The sequence below is a fragment of the Scomber scombrus genome, chromosome 1 (genome assembly GCF_963691925.1).
Source record: "Scomber scombrus chromosome 1, fScoSco1.1, whole genome shotgun sequence".
NCBI classification, from domain to species: Eukaryota; Metazoa; Chordata; class Actinopteri; order Scombriformes; family Scombridae; genus Scomber; species Scomber scombrus.
Genome location: NC_084970.1, coordinates 17,301,294 through 17,318,933, shown reverse-complemented (window position 1 = coordinate 17,318,933; position 17,640 = coordinate 17,301,294). Strand labels below are relative to the sequence as shown.

The 17,640-nt window shown below is 41.2% G+C and overlaps 1 protein-coding gene across 1 annotated transcript in view; it reads right to left on the bottom strand.

Moving 5' to 3' along the window:
- The window catches only part of syt9a (synaptotagmin IXa), a 28,827-nt gene extending 14,280 nt beyond the window's left edge, over positions 1-14,547 (bottom strand). Inside the window, exons 1-3 of the mRNA XM_062415669.1 lie at positions 14,400-14,547; positions 8,207-8,702; positions 7,429-7,984 (exon numbers count right to left, since the gene is read on the bottom strand). Coding sequence (XP_062271653.1) covers positions 7,429-7,984; positions 8,207-8,702; positions 14,400-14,547 — 1,200 coding nt within the window. The remainder of the gene's footprint in view (positions 1-7,428; positions 7,985-8,206; positions 8,703-14,399) is intronic.
- Between the last annotated feature and the right edge of the window lie 3,093 nt (positions 14,548-17,640).

The following is a 17,640-nucleotide window of genomic DNA, read 5'->3' as shown; positions in this document are numbered from 1 at the left end:
GTTTGACAGGATACAGACAGGATACCCAAAACTGACTGTCTTTGACCTCAAGTAAAGTGGTAGCATTTTGATTAGTCATTAACATATCATGAAGGATAAACTTACTCCCATGAAACCATTATGACAGTGTATTGAAGGGTTAGGGTTATGGTTAACCCATTTTCTGGTAATGGCACTTTGATTAATATCAAGTTGTCATAATAAGGACATCCCAAACAAATTTAATGTCAAGTTGTCATGACAAAGACAACTTCTGGTCATGTCACTTTGATTAATGTCAAGTTGTCATAATCAAGATAACCCAAACAATGTCAACTTGTCATTACGAAGACCGAATGACACTTAATGACAACAGTCATAAACGTTTATGATATTGACATAATGTTTATGACACGTTCATGACTGTGTCATGTAACAGTTATGACAGTGTCATGTCATTCTTATGACGATACCTTCAAGTAAAGTGTTACCAGAAAGGGTCACAATGTAATTTGTTTCATCAGTGAAATATTTTGGACTTCAAATCTTCATTATTATTATTTTCTTCTTCAGTACGTTTTTGATCACTAACTTCTTCTGATATCAAAACGTTCAGCTCTTTAAGGATATTTTTGTCAAAACTTTTGGTCCGGTGATTTTATATAATTTTTCTTTAATGTTAAAAATGTACATGGGAAACTCTATGGGAAGAATATTTAAAAGTTTATATCTCAAAAACTAAAAGTATTCATACTTCATGAATAGGTGTCCTATATGAAACATGGTACCAATAGCACCACCATTTGATCACTTAACAGTTTGGCTAATAACCCACAAACCCTGAGGCCAATCAAAACAATATTTGCATAGTGTGTTCTTTGGACGATGCCAATTCGACTGATATAGACCACGCCATTTGCACCTTTTCCACCATTTTGAATTTTTTTGTAAACACATATTTTGTTTCTGTTGGCACATATTCCATCTAATCTTCAACTTGGTACTTTCCATTTAGATGACCCTAAACAATACATATGAGTTTGTTTTTGGGTATCACTTACCGTTGGCATGTAATGGTTACCAAACTTTAGAAAGTGTGGCCTGATGCACTTAACGGGCCATAACTCTTCAACACTTTATTGCATTGCAACCAAATGTGTTAATGTTGTACATACAGCCTCAATGTAAAAGTATGTAACATTCCATATAATTCTACCCACAGGGTCTGCTAAAGTAACATCATAACCTGATATTTCTGCAATTCTGTTGTCTTTTATAAAATGTAACTTGGTACACAAGTTCTCCATGAGAATCTGCACGACATACTGAATCATGGCACCAATAGCCCCACCTTATGTCATTAGTGAAATATTACCATACTGCTTATTAGCCGCCATATTCCATGATAACCAAATTCTGCAAAGTTGTACAGATGTTGTGTACAGATGCTTTGTGACTTGTTGCAGCTGTCAGCATTCACATGCATTTTTCCACAGGAAATGCATTTCCTAGTTTAATATACATTTAATATGGGAACTATGTATTTGGAAAAATAACGTATTCCTATCTTAGATGATAATATTTACATTGATTCGCCAACAACAATACATGTTCAACAGATGCCTTTCAGGTGCATTCACGTTCTTGTAAAGCAAGACTACCAACTGGCAGATATAAGATTCCTACACAAAAATACTGAACAATTGTAGCTGAGTGGTTACAGCACATGCCATATACCCACAACGTCCCTTGTTTGAGTCTGGCAAGGGATCTTTGTTGCATGTCAAACCCATTTCTCTCTCCTCTTGTTTCCTGTCGGCCTCTCTCCCACCAACTGTCCACTAAAGGCAAAAACTCCAACATTTTTAAGAAAGCCAAACTGTTACGACCCCAATAAGGCCAAGGGGAGTGGGAAGTAACAAGCAAAACAACTAAACAAAAGGCATAACAATAAAGAGTACCAGAGAGCAAACTAGGTTAACTGCAAGGCAGTGATTTATTAAGGGTCAAACCAAAACAAGCTCCCAAATAAGGGAAGCCGACTTATGATCGACACAAGGCAGTAGAACAATGCTGCTGGACACACGCACACACCACCACACAGCTACGACCAGCACGCTGCCGGAAGGCCCACTGGCCCCGGCACCAGCTTTCCAGGGGTTATTAAACACCCAGCCCTGATGTTCCACAGCTGCGTTAATCAGCGGAGAGAGGAGGACGGCGGTACCTGGCGAAAAGAAAAACAAAGAAACAGCACCAAACACAACACGGCATGTAACACCCCCACCCATAAGAATGAACCCCACCTCCCGCAAAGTACAATCCCACAAGATGTGTTGGTAAAAATAAATAAATCTACTCACATTGTTAGGTTATATGCATAGCCTCAACACTTATGCTATCACCTACACTTAGGTAACTCTTACCCACGATACAGCATGTCAGCTACCAGATTCTCAGCCCCTCTCTTTAGCCTGATCTCAATGTTGTAACACTGGGCCTGGAGTGCCCAACGCATCAACCGCTGATTGCTGTTATACATCTGCATAAGGAAAGACAAGCGGGTTATGATCAGTATAGACTGTTACAGGAATAGAGGTCGAGCCAACATAGACCTCAAAGTGCTGCAGAGCGAGAAGCATGGCTAGTGTTTCTTTTTCAATGGTTGAGTAGTTCAGCTGATGTTTCTTGAACTTCACCGAGAAGTAGCACACAGGGTGACACAGTATCATCACCATCTTGAAGTAGAACCGCTCCAGCTCCAAGGGCACTAGCATCTACTTCGAGTTTGAAAGGCATGGAGTAGTTGGGTGCAGCCAACACTGGAGCCAACACTGGAGCACTGCAGAGAAGAGACTTGGCTACAGCAAAGGCATGGTCACAATAATCATTCCATACAAAAGGAACAGCAGGACTACATAGCTTAGTCAGCGGCGCCACAACCACAGAGAACAGAAACACCGATAGTAGCCTGCCATTCCTAAGAAACGCCTGAGCTCACGTCGAGTGGTAGGAGTAGGGAGAGCCAGAACTGCTTCCACCTTAGCAGTTACAGGGCAGACCTGCCCAAGGTCAACCTGTTTCCCCAGGTATGTGACCGTAGCTTTGCCAAACTCCCATTTGACCAGATTCAGAGTTAGCCACGCATCAGCAAGCCGCTGAAACACATCCTTTAGGCTGGAAATGTGACTCCCCCACTCATCTGAACAGATTACAATATCGTCCAAGTACAAGCTACAGTTTGGCACATCACCCAGTACACGCTGCATCAGGTGCTGGAAAGTGGCAGGGGCATTTCTCATACCAAAGGCCATGACAGTGTACTGCATGAAAGCATCTGGGGTGACGAAAGCAGAGATATCTGATGCTCGTGGAGTTAAGGGAACCTGCCAGTATCCCTTAAACAGATCAGTTTGGTGATGCAGGCAGCCGGGCCAACACTGTCAATACAGTCATCCATGCGGGGCAAAGGAAATGAGTCAGGTACTGTAACAGCGTTCACCTTGCGAAAATCTGTACAGAACCGAGGGGTTCCGTAAGACTTAGGTGCTAACAAACATGGGGAACTCCACAGACTACAGCTAGGCTGGGCAAGACCATGTTCAACTAGAGAGGTGACCTCCCTTTTCATCACCTCCCTCTTTTCTAAAGGACAGCGGTATGCATGCTGCTTGATAGGAGTGGCATAGCCCACATCAATATCATGCTCTAATACATTTGTGCGGGACGGCACATCACCAAAAAGGTGGGAAAAGCCTCAAGCAGGTTAAGCACATCCTGTCTATGAGCCAGGCAGGGGTAAGACAGATGGTGTGCAGCACTGGACAAAAACTCTGAATTAGGCAGCCTGCCACACTGCTACCCATCAGAGGGTAACATCACATCATCTGCCTCGGATGTTACACACACAAGTGAAGGGGTAATTGTGACAACATTCTCTGGGGGGCTCTCAACTGGTTCCTGTTTAACCTCTCGAGTGTGGTATGCCTTGAGCATGTTTATATGGCACAAACGGGTCTTTCTCCTGTGATCATGGGTACAGATGACATAATCTGTGTCAGAAATCTTACTTGTCACTGCTTAGAGAACTGAGAAACGGGCAGTGAGAGTGGAACCCAGCGTAGGTAATAAAACCAACACTTGATCGCCTGGCTGAAACTTCCGCTCAACCGCCCTCCTGTCAAACCTCGGTTTCATGCTCTCCTGTGAAGCGGAGAGGGCCTCCTTCGCCAACAGAGAGGCACGGTGCAGACGTTCCCTACACTGGGAAACAAAATCCAAAATGTTCTGTTTAGGTGGAGAAGCTAAACACCAAGTTCTGCCGGGCTGAAACCCAAAGACTCCCGTATGGCAAACACCACAAATGGCACACCCTCATCCCAATCCTGACCACTATCATGGCAATACTTGCTCAGCATAGACTTTAGAGTCTGATGCCAACGTTCAAGAGCTCCCTAGGATTCTGGGTGATAAGCACTGGCCACTGAATGGGAAATGTTTAGTGACTGTAAGGTCTGGTTAAAGACCCTGGAGAGGAAATTGGTACCCTGGTCAGTTTGCACAACTTTTGGAAGACCGAATGTGGCAAAAAACTTCAGTAAAGCCCTAGTGAACTCTGGTGCTGTGATTTTTCGCAAAGGGATAGCCTCTGGAAAACGGGTGGAGACACACATTATCGTAAGCAAGAACTGATTACCAGCCTTAGTCCTAGGCAAAGGGCCGACACAGTCCACAATTACATGTTCAAAAGGCTCACCAACAGCAGGGACAGGTTGTAGGGGAGCAGGCGGCACAGGTTGATTAGGTTTTCCCACAATTTGGCAGGTGCTACAGGTTCTACAGAACGACACAACGTCAGATTTTAACCCTGGCCAAAAGAAATGTTAGAGAATCCGATGGTAAGTTTTGGTAACATCTAAGTGACCTGACCACAAGTGCTCATGAGCCAACGTCAGAACATGCTGTCGACAATCAACAGGGAGAACAAACTGGTAAACTACACCCCAATCTTCACCTGAATCAGCTGCTGCGTTGCTTAGCTGTGAAACTCACCTGCGCATTAAGACACCCTTATCAGAGAAGAAGGGCTGTTTAGCATCGCACTCATCAGGCTTCTCAACAGCAGCCACCATACACTTAGCTAGGGAAGGATCTGCTGTCTGTGCAGCGATGAACGCCTCACGGCTTAGGGGCAAGGGGGTTGCAGGAGCAATAACAGGCTCAGTCACCTTTTCTGGTCCCTTCAAACTGCAATTCGCCGAACCATCACCAGAGGGCAACACATCTTGGGACAGAGCAGACACAAACAGTGAGTCAGACAAATCAACTTCCTGGGCCTGCTTACGGGCCTGGGCTCTAGTGAGCACACTAACTACAAAGACATCAGGGTGCTGTTTGACTAGATCATCCCAATCAGACTCAGGCAAAGGCTCAATAACAACCTCGGGCACAGGATACACTTTACCGCCAGCAATGTTGTTTCCCATGATGAAGTCAATGCCATCAATGGGAAAACAGGAGCGGACACCAACAGGGAAGAAACCAGTGGCTAAACCAGATTCCACATGAACACGATGTAGGGGTGCAAACGATGGAGCAATTATTATACAGGAAAGCATGAAAGACTATGAAAATTCATATGAAAATTGAATTATTCAGATTATTCAGTGTGAAGACAAAGCAGAGAAACATGATAGGTAATGTTATGTTTCAAGATTTTTTGTTTGTTTGTTTGTTTCTTTTGTTGTTGTTTTTTCCTGGCTCAATTTCATACACCACATTATTCTATTGTATTTAGCCTGGATTGACTGGGGGATCAATGGATCAGTAAGGCACACAGGTACAAAGCTCATTAAACTGAAATGGCTGCAGTGCAGATAAGTCATTTGCATATGCTGTGAGGAGTAGAGCTGCAGAAGACAAACCTGGATACCAGCGGAGGCAGGCACAAGAGACAGGCTGAAAACAGATTCAGCTGGGCAACAAGCATGATGGGACAGACAGCTGTATTCAGACCTCCAGGTCCAGGTCAGTCAAATTTATTTGAAGACAAATGTGAACACTATAATGATGATCCAAACTAACTCCTGCAAACATCCACCTCAGTTTACAGACCGCCCAACCTTGTTTCTTGGCCTGCCGGATCTATTTTTAGCAACGTCGCCTCATTCCAAGATCTCAACTGTTACTTTGATGAGTACAACTGAAGATCAGAGCTAAAACTTGAATCTTCTATTAGTCTATAAATATCTGTGCCTCATAGATCTTTTATCACTGACTTTGAGCAATCAATGGCAATTTTATGAATGCAACTAAAGGATGCTAGGATAAACAAGATCAATTCAGCAATACAAACAAGCTCTCACACTGCTAACTGCTTGTCAATGAAGCAATCTCTAGAGGCTTATACCCATTAATATTTGCATATATTGTTTATGACACAATAGATTGTCAGATATATATTTCATCAGAGCCTCACTAACAGAGAGCAATCAAAATCATGATCAATATCTCTTACTTGTGCACACAATGACAACATGTAAGAGAGCTGGTAAAGGATATAGTGGCATGGGTGACCTAATACATAAGTATGACCCTCATGTGCAAGTCAGGTTTTACACACACACACACACACAATGTTAGTAATGTAACATGGCAAGGGACTGTAAATCCCATTGACCTTAGGAAGTGTCACGTTGCATTTCATTTACATCTGTTTGAAAAATGCGTGTTCCCAGCAGAGGGCATTGAATTTAGATAAGTGGTGGTAGATGCAGTAAATGTGTTTCCTAATGAAAATGCCTCACTGTCCTTCACCCATGTCAACTGGCTGTGTACAATTATAATGAATGTTATGATAGAAAGGAATGCAAATTTTGTTAGAAGAAAAAAGTTATAAAGTGTTATAAGGCAATGAAGCAAGTGTATAAAAGTACAAGATATCAGCACAGATGCCTGAGATGTATTGTTAGTAGAGTAAGGCATAAAATAGACACCTACTGCATAATGGTGGAAAAATACACTAAAGAAGCTTTTTTTTTTTAAAAAGCCTTGTCTCCAAAATACCATGTCTGTTATTGATCCACTACTTTACTAGATGCTACAAGACTCAATTTCATTAGGGGGAAGAGGAAGAGAAAAGTCAAAAGAAATATTTTTCAAAGTGAGACCTATTCACCTTATCTACCAACTGATTCTTCTTCCGTTCATTCAAAGCTGACAACTCGTTTTTATTGCACTCTTATACTGTTTTCGTGAAACACACTATGCTGAAACAAAAACAGTTGCATGTCATCTAAATGTTCATCTCCCAGTGAAGTTGTAAAAAATCTACAATGTAAACTAATAAAACTATCTTCTCTTTTACATCTATGATTTAAATAACAGTTAAATGTAACATTGCACATCTAAGTGAACATTACAAACTTTTGAAGGGAAATGTTGACTCACCGACGAGACGTACTGGATTTCCCGACAGAGTTTTGTCTCCCTGGGGAAATCTGCCAGATCCAGGAAGTTGTCTACAACCACTTGGCCAATAATGTCATGGCGTGAAAAGCGATCAAAGTCATAGACACTGAAGTGCAGCTTACGTGTGGGAAGCTCTGAGTAGGCCACAGGAAACAGGAAGACCTCATCAAACACAGGGTTCAGTGTCTTGCGGTGCACCTTGGTCTGGTGCTTGGTCTTCCGATCAGGCAGCAGATAGATCTTAACGTAAGGGTCAGAGGTACCAGAGAAGTCCTTGGCTGGGAGGTCCTCTGCTTTGTGAATCTTAACAATCAACTGTTCCAGGTCACAGTCAAATTTTAGGATGAAGTGGAGGCGTCCACAGCCTCCACCCCTGCGACCACCTTCATCCCCTTCAAGGGAGCGCTGTTTGTAGAGCTCAGGTTTGAGTCGGCCAAGGCCCAGCCCCATTCCAGTGAGGGAATCCTGCCTTTGGAATTGGGCCACATTGAAGTCTGGGTTGGACAAGTTCATATGTCTGCGAATAGTCCCTTGTCTGTAGATAAAAGAAATCAACAACCAATATCACAGCACAACATCAACAGGCATAATCACAATGGGCATGTGGATAGCAGAAGAGCAATGAGCAGTTCAAACACATGTGAATATATCAATGTGATGTAAACAAGAAGTATTAAGTATTAAGTTTTGCAAGGAAAATAAGTAATTCTGATAAAGGCAAAAAAAGGCAAAAAATTAGCAAGGGTGTCAAACTGACCCAATTTCGGACATTGAGCGGCCAGAGGGTGGGGGTTCAGTCGTCTGTCTCGGCATACGAGGGTTAGTGTGAACTCCATTTTCCCTGCTTTTATTCTGGGCATCCAGTGGAATGTCTGGAGATGTGTGACTGATCTTCATAGCTGCCTCTGGTGTGGCCATGACCACAGGTGGTGGCGATACGGGTGTCACTGGAGCCTCCACTGAGACCACAGACGCCACTGGAGTGGGTTCTCTAGCAATGGAGCAGTGCGATGACTCAAGGCGGTTGTGCGAGGGGGGGTCCACGGCAGTATAAACTGGCTGTCTGGGGGCAAGCTGTGAGGGCAGAGGGCTCATGGTGGGGTTGAGGTGCCCATGGACTTCCTTGATTGTGGGGGACAGTCCACGCTCCCTCCATGGTATCCAGCAGAGTTTCCAGGAGACAAAGAGGGACACCCCAAACAGGGCTAAGCCACAGGCAGTCACTACCAGTGACAGCAGACTCACCGATATATCTGAGAATTATAGAAAACAAAATAAGAATCAGACAGTGAGTTCTGTTTTCTCGTTTTATTACAGGCATACCATTCATTTCTTCATTAACCATCACCATCATTAGCATCTTTTATGTATTAAGGAGTTTTAAATCTCAAAATATTACTGTGATAATGTACTGTAATAATAATGCTACTAAAACATTACTCAGGTTATGTGACGTTTAAGGTAGATCGTTTTTCTTTAGAATGTCTTTGAACAAATCACGCTACTAAGCACTACTTAATAAACCTTGAAATATTACAACAGTGGAGTTATTTTTCAATGGAATGTACTGCTTTTGTTTTCTACATGGTTGCTAAGAACCCTTGGCAAAATGAATTAGGATTAATTAATTATCCTCTGGGGCCTCATATCTGCACCTCCCCCAAGTGGGATGTACCCTAAGCTGTAATTTCCAGTCCTTTGCTGATAACAGAGGAGTAATAGCATGTGTTGAAAAACAAAAGCAGCCACAAATGCTTGTTCATAAACTCACATTGTAATACTATGGCACTGTCAAGATTTGAGCAGCTAGTTACAGCCATTTAAAATGTTAAAGTAGAAGAAGTAGAAGCCAATCAAAAATCCCTGCCTGCTTTATAAACTGCAACTCTATCTCTCCTGCCAAGGAAACAGCAAATTACAGAGTCTGCTTCAACTCCCATTTAAAGATAACAGTTTGGTTGTTATTGTTTGACCATGTAATACAACCCACCCAGACCCACAAAGTCTTCTGTAGGTGTAGCTTAACCAAACATGTTCCAGTAAATAAGCAGTAGTTGCATAAAGGTTTCACAGGAGCATCACACCAAACTGTCTGTCAAGTAAGAGTTTATGGTTTGAAAGGATGACACAGCGGGGTGTGCAAGTCACCATGGAAAGGGAGGCGAGGAATGAAGAGTCATCAAGGGATTTCTGAATCATCTCGGCTTTATAGCTTTATACTCTTTGTAATACTTTATACTCTTTATATAAGTGAACACACAAAGCATTTAACATAAGCTCTTTTATGTGGTTTGCAAAACAAAATGAACAGAGAATATGATGGGAAATAAATCCCACTAATTAGAGCCACAAAGAAGTCATTCACTGTGCTTTGGTGTGAAACTTTTGCTTTAAATGTTTTGATGTTGATTGTAGTGTGTGTTCTACCAGTAGAAGTTAGAGTGAGTTACATTGAGGGTTGAGTGCATTTCTGTGATCACAGGTATTCACAATCTACTGTACTGCACCCACTCATTCTCTGTGCACCCATGCTTGGATTTTTATGAAGCAAAAAAAAAGTTTAGAAGTGAAGATTACCTTAATCACTCAACAAAAACATAACTGAATGCAGTTCACAACATTATTAATTGTTATCTTATTCAAAACATAGTCTGCACATGAATGACATGGTATCTTAGAGATCCCCACTCACTGCATCGTAATTAAATCTAATATCTGCACAGTACCTTTCATATAGTATGTATCCAGTTGAGGGTAACATATAAAAAACAGTTGCTTTGCAATTAGCAGATGGTGATAATGGTAAAATAAATGGATAGTGGTAAAATACTAGCTTACATTACATATATTGTTCTAAACTTTAAAGTGCTTTAATACCATTCCAGGCCATTTGATAGCCTTTGGGAGCAAAGCTTAGATGAATTGCCTTGCTCTGCAATCTCAGTGCTTGATATATAAAAACAGAGCAGTTGATGGAAGTAAAGTTTTGCCTTCTTCTTCTCTTAACTGGTAGGTCCCAATTTTCCTCAAGTATATGTTACTTACATGTTCATATGTAAACCAACTCTCCAAACTGGCTGTAAAGTGTTCCTCATTCTGTGCAAAATGCAACTGAAAGTTCAGGTGATATTAATATTAACAACTCACCAGTCTGAGTTAATCAAATAGAATATTGTATCTTCCAAAGTTACAGTCGTTTATTCCGTCTTTGGGTTTCCCAAGACTGTGCTTCCTCTAAGAGCTGTGGCAGAAGGATAGAAACACAAAGAGGCAATTATCCCCTATAAAGACTCTAACTAAAGACACTAAGTCAGCCTGCTGAACTCTTATATTAGCTTTGTCTGATCTATTTAATGCAGGTTTGAACAGATGACAGTGGATTTTTAACTTAATTTTTTACAATAGAGTTGTGCTAGGGCATGATCACTTCACGTCCAATACAAACAACAAGAAGCATGTAAGTACTGTGTTAAGATAGACTAAAAATGTGAACCTTTTCTTTAATATCTATCAGTCCCCCCACAGTCAAATTCATTAATAACCTCATATCAGAAACCTGCAATTAATACATACATTAATACATCTGCCGTTTATGGTAGATGTCCACATAATACTTGTTCAAACATGACCAGTGTCAAGGGTGTGCATTACTAAGTCTCATTTTGACATACAGAATTACTGTTAAATTGTCACATGTATTGACGTATTGACCTATAGTGAAAATGTTGCATTGTGTTACTTAAGTAACATATTGGTAGTTTTTCTATACTCTGTTATAATATTACATACAATTACATTAAAAATTTATACTGCTTTACTATCATGTTAATTTACATGTGCCAGAGTGAACTGTTGCCCAGCAAAAACTGTTGTAAAGATGGAAGACAGACATTTTACACATCCCATTTGTAGAAAAAAAAATGTCCAATTTATGTATTGCTGATGTACCTAACTAAGTCTTACTGTGGCATATGTAATTTGTTAATGCAGTACATAATGAGACACTTCTGTGTGCACTGCAGACCTTTTCTCATCATTCTTATCTAGTGGTAGTTACTTTGCTGATTAACTTCTCAGCCACGCCTATACCTGCTGTAATGTTTGCTTTAATTTACTGTATTGAAATGTTTTAGTTTGAGGCATTACTTGAGGTAAATCTATTTTTGAGTGCAGGGTTTTTATAATAGCTTCAGTCTGCTGTATCATCCTGACTATGCTTATTATTGGCTCGCTGTGCCTCGTTCTGTGCGAGGGCAGTGATACAGACTCATGCCCAGTTTTTGTGCTGACATGCTATTAAGTGCTTAAGGATAACACTGTAAACATCAACTAAAAAGGGCTGTAAAATGTGGTATATATTTCTATCATAGGTCTGACAATAGCTTTGCATTATATTTTGAAGGTATGATAACTTTTGCCTCCAAAGCCAAAGGGACTGCCTAATAGAGGACCACACTAATACTGTGTGTGGGTGCTGTCATGAGACCTCACACAGGAACTCAGACAAACTGTCCTTTCTGTGCTCTGAGATTCTGTGAATACCAGAGTATGTGTGATTTGGGAGAATAATGTGGAGAAATTGAGTGACTTGCCATCTGAGGACACTGAGCCCAAAGTCAGGTTGGCAGGCCGCCAGAGTGCTGCCTGGCGGAGAAAAATCTATAGACATCTGGAAGGATTCAGAGACTGTATCACAACAAAGAGCGCAGGCCAATTTTAGAGCACAGGACCTTCAAAGGTGCAATACTGTAGGAGGCAAGCAAGTGCTGAAAAAGCAATATATGGAACTTCTACCTCTGCAGATCGTATTTGCCTCAAACATACCTCTCTATGAAACAAAGCAATTATTGGAAATTGCACACTTCTCCTCTTTTAGTACAGTTAATACCCATACACAGAACACAACATAGTATAATACACAAGTGAGTGGCTGCGATTGGTAGTTCTCAAAGGCCCAGAATGCCAGTTTCTATCCTCACAGGACCTGGTGTTTGATGTTTCACTAATTAAATGGCTACAATTAAAAACCGTTGCACTTTGGGTCTTATTTTGGGTCATTGTGAGGTGACCAGGCGACCAGCAGAGACTTCAGAAACTGGCCAAGAAAGAGTTCAGCACATAATTCCACGTCAAAAAGTCCACATTATGTTTTATGTTCAATTCAAGTAAAAATACTTAATTTGTCCTTTAAGGGCAATTTCAGAGTTCTGATTTCAGAACCACCTCTAAGTGTGCACATGCTAAACCCTCAAAAGAATAGTTTGCTTGCTTGCCAAGAGTTAAAAGAGAAGATCAATACTACTATCTTGCCTTTATGGCAAATACAAAGCTGGTACCTGCAAAAATGGGGAAGCTTGAGCTTCTTGAGCTTGATTTTGTACAACAGTAACACAATCCACCTACAGCATATGGATTAACACATTATATTGATTGTTTAATCTGTATAAAAAATTAAGTGTGAAAATGTCAAGTTGTTTTTACAGTGGTCAGGATGATTTCTTGGCTGAGAAATCATTGCACCCAGCCAAGAAAGATTCCAGGGCGTAACCCCCATCAACAAACAATTACATTAAAAACCTATATTGTCCCTCCAGAGGCAGTTTAGGAGTCAAAAATGTGTGTTTGTGGAAGACACTGAACCCCAAACTGCTCTGTTCTGTATCTAACCCTGAACTCTGGGTCACACAGTGTTGGACCCGCCTTTTCTCTTTTATCTACTTCCCTTGCCATTCTATTATGGGTGCTGCCATCATGCTGGATGACACATGCCAGCTGGAAGTGAAATTAAACGTCATAGGCAAGCCGTCCTGATGGATAACCCCACTACTTACAATAGCAGTTCCACTTTGGAAGTGTCACTGCAATGAAAAAGACAAGACAGGTTGTATGATGAATGAGGGGAGAGAGGAGAAAGCTGGTAGATTAGGGAATGGGGAAAATAAGTAGGAAAATGTTGAAGGAAACATTGCAGTGAAGGACAGTACGAGGAGATGAGTGATGATTCACAAAGGGCTATATGTGTTGAATAAAAATGAATAATAATTCAAACTAATGAAAGAAGAATGAATGGACTGGTATGTGGAGAACTGCACTTACTATGCTTTCTCACTTTTTCACATTATGTCATGCGCTTTTGTCTGCCTTCTTCACACACACACACACACACACACACACACACACACACACACACACACACACACACACACACACACACACTCACACACACACACACACACACATACACGCACGCACACACACACACACACACACAAGCGAATCACATGAAGGTGACGAGCCTGCGTATTGGTAATGAGGAAACGTGACTGTATTATGGTGTCACATTCATTTTGATTCATTTTCACATTCATTTTTCATGTGACTGAATGTGCGCGCTGTTTTTTAGATAATACACACCTCCCTTTTCTGCAGTACCTCTTAGCAAGTTCAATAAGTCAATTCGGTGAATTTTCAGATACAGGTTTTGTGTACAACGATAAAATGTAATCTGAAGTAAACTTTTGCAGAAGCAGAATGTAAAAAAAGCTTTCAACTAGCTGAGCTCAAAACTCATTCAGGGGAGAGAATGCAATGCACAATGATGTGTGTCGTGTGACTTCGCGATGACACTATACCAGCACCTACATGTACGAGAGTAAAGAATGAACTGGGCTGTTCAGATTGTAAATCAGATTGAATTTCTAACCTCAGATTTGGCTTTGAGTGAGAATGAGAGGCTGTGTCAGTGCAAGTGCATTTTACACAATTAAATAATTAGTGAGCCAGTTAGTGTGGGAAAATGGTGCTGGCCGAATTTTAAAACAGTGGAAGGCTGTTGGAAAAACACAAATGTTTGGACTACGTTTTCTCAAGTTTTAGGCGCAAACTGTTCAATGAAAGAAGCCTCCCTTCCTCTGAATTCAATGCAATGTTTGAATCAAATGATGCCTCACCTGAATCCGTGTATCGTGGCCTGGCAAGGTCTCGGAAATAGTAGATAAAATCCAGGCAGTTATCGTTCTGCACTTCTCCTTTCGAACAAAGATCTGACAGGAGTTCAAGTGCCTTTTGACAAATCTCGTCATCTCTGTCTCCAGGCATTTCCCACCAGCATCCTTATAAATGAAGGGTATCTTAGGCACCACCACCACTACACCAGTGCGCCCGCCTGTGAGTTATTCCACGCTGCTCAGCACGGCTCCTGGAGTCAACCACTCAGCGGCACGCCTACCCGTACGGTGGAAACGACTGTGTATTAGGAGGATCGAAAAAACACAAGTCCAAGTGATTCAGAGCATATTGCCTTTCCCACATGTGCAACAAAAAGAGTTTTATGTAACATTCAGTCAAATGGTCCCCTCACACTGCTGCTCTGGTTGAAAGCCACCGGTTGAATTCACGCATTGCCACTGCGGCGCCGCGCGCTGTCCAAGGTGCTGAAATGCGCGCGCGCGTCAAAGCCGGACTCTCGCTACAGTGAGTCTTCGCACGAGGCTCCGTTGTCTTTTTGCTTAATGTCTCTACGCGTTCAGGCAACGCACAGCTCTGGAAAGTTGAGTAGCATTTCACTATAAGGAGAAACAGCTGTTTTTTGAAAGCACTACTTGTGGCAATCGCTGATCACTTCTACGCTACGGCGGACCTGGTGTGGTTTTACGTGCCTGCACGTGGCCAATCAGGGAATGACGTGATTTTTTCCTTCTTTTTTGTTATATTAGTTTATTTTTTCAATGTGCAACAAGCAAGGTAACCCTTATAAGCCACATATAATATACGTATTACGTAGCCTGGGTTCTGTGTAAATTAAGTGAAGGAAACCGCCCCATTAAAACCAGCCCACTGGAATTCCTGTTTTGAGAGGTTTCCTTCTTTTTTGCAGCTTTGGATTCATTTGCAATGAAATTCATAATTTGTCTTGCCATAGACTGAATTAATTGGAGATCGGGAGTAGGCGTTTATCTAAGATAACTTCTTGTCTTTATTTATTTATTTATTTATTTTTTATCGTTCTAATCGTTTCTACAGTGCCCGGGGCATAATTATAATCAACAGCTCCATATATTTTTCACGGGACAATCAATGTCAATATTTCAATGGACTTTACTGTTGTGCTGTCACTTTTGTTATGCACGTACTCAACCGATCAGTAGTCTTTCTGAAGGCACACAGTCAATTTCACCTTCACTGAGTTAATTTCAGTGACTGACAAGCCTAGTAATTATAGCCTACCATAGACTCTGGGTGGTTTCAGTGTGCATGCCATTACACTTAACTGAAAAAGTAACATCCTTAGTATTTATTCGCACTAAAAGCGGCACCAAATGGTATAATATATAAAATTCACTGAGAAATAACCTCTTATATGATGACTTAAAATGTATACTTTGATGTAACAAGGATTTGTAGCAATCATTAATACGATTATTGGAGATGAAAGTTCAAAGAATGTGCCAGAGGGAATGCCATAAATAAATTCCTCATCTAAATACTTTTAATTAATATATCAGATCTTCAGGATATTCTACAGTCACTTGTAATTTCAAAAGAGACAAGCAAGAGTATTACTAAGACAGAGGCGATGAAGGATAGCAAAGAAATGACAGATAAATGGGCCTGCTGTGTTAGTGATTGTCATGCTTGTTCCACCAAGAATAAAGAGCCCAGCAGTCATCTACCATCAAAGATAAACACCACTTCTAATGAGCTGTGCCCTGCGTGCGTTTATCTTGTCGTTCTGCTGTCTTACAAATGGTACGTCGTGCTTTCCCAGCTTGTAATAACGAGATGCCTGGTAGGCATCCTGAAAAACTTCATCATCAAAAAAGAGTACGCGTGATTGTGGTTAGTATGCTAGTCATGTATAACACACTTGTCTTCCTTTAACAATCACGGAAGTGGGAGTTTTGTGAGTGGAGAGAGGAGTAGATGATGCGTCTATGATGGCAGTGATGTCTGTGTGTGTGTGTGTGTGTGTGTGTGTGTGTGTGTGTGTGTGTATGTGTTTTCCATTCAAAAATTTCACACAGCAGTAAGTCAGCTGTCTTGGTGTCCATGGCAACTGAAAAGACAGGAAGCCCTAACCACACAACCTGCCTCTCTTCTGCATACCGCTCTTTAATGTTCCAGCATTTTTACAACCCCCCTTTCTAATTTAAAAATATTTCTTGTTGTCTCTTGTTGCCAATTTATTTAATTGTAGACTACGTCTTGTTCCTTCTACATCTTTCAGTTCTCATTCCTTGAACTCATTTTCTTTTGGTCATAAACTCATGGGTTTTTTTTCATTTGGGTTTGTTTTTTTTTGTTTTTTGTTTTTTGTTTTGTTGTTGTGGTTTTTCCCCCTGCTGGTGGCTCAGCAGATCAACTGCAATTCGGGCAGTGGTCCCAGGGTGATAAAAGGCCATTAAGAAAAATGCCTGCAGACACTCTTGACACTGCCACTACTCCTAACCCTGGTTCAGTGGAATGAGGATCCAAAGGTGATACATTCTTTTCTGAATTGCCATCAGACATTAAATCATTCATTTATTGTGCCCAGACAATAAGACAGAGTTTATTCCCAATCAACTTCAAGCCTAATTTGATTCAACCAGTTAAACAGGCAATCAATTAATCAATCATTTGGAGGACAAACCCATGCTTTTCTCCTGTGAACTCTAGACATTAGAGACAACAAAGCCCTTTCCTGGGATGAGAAGTAGTTTATTCTTGGTTTGGTGGTGAGCTGTCATCCAGTAATAAACATATTCCAGACATGTAGACACTTGCAATGCCACCTCATTTTCAGAAGCAAAAGAAGAAAGACTGTAGATCTGTGTTATAGAAACCATGTAAAATCATAACATACAGGTGTAGAAAAGGAAATATCCAACTGATAGCTGGATAGCTGTTATCATATCATCTGTCATGAGCAAGTGATGCCATGCTGATACCTAATACAGCCAGCACAGGTAGAAAAATCTGATAGTCCAGTGTGTCAAAGACTGTGAGTTCAATCAGTATCAGAACTGAGAAAAGGCCAGCTGTTCCAGGAGAGCAAAGTACCTGTGTCTGGCTGTTTCTGTCAGTGTGCTGTCTTGAACCATGATTGGTTTGGACCCTTGAGACTACGTTTGGAATTTCAAGACTCAAGACTCAAAAGTGTGCACACATATCTACACATGGTGAACAAGGGTTTTTTTATGCAGTATCTCC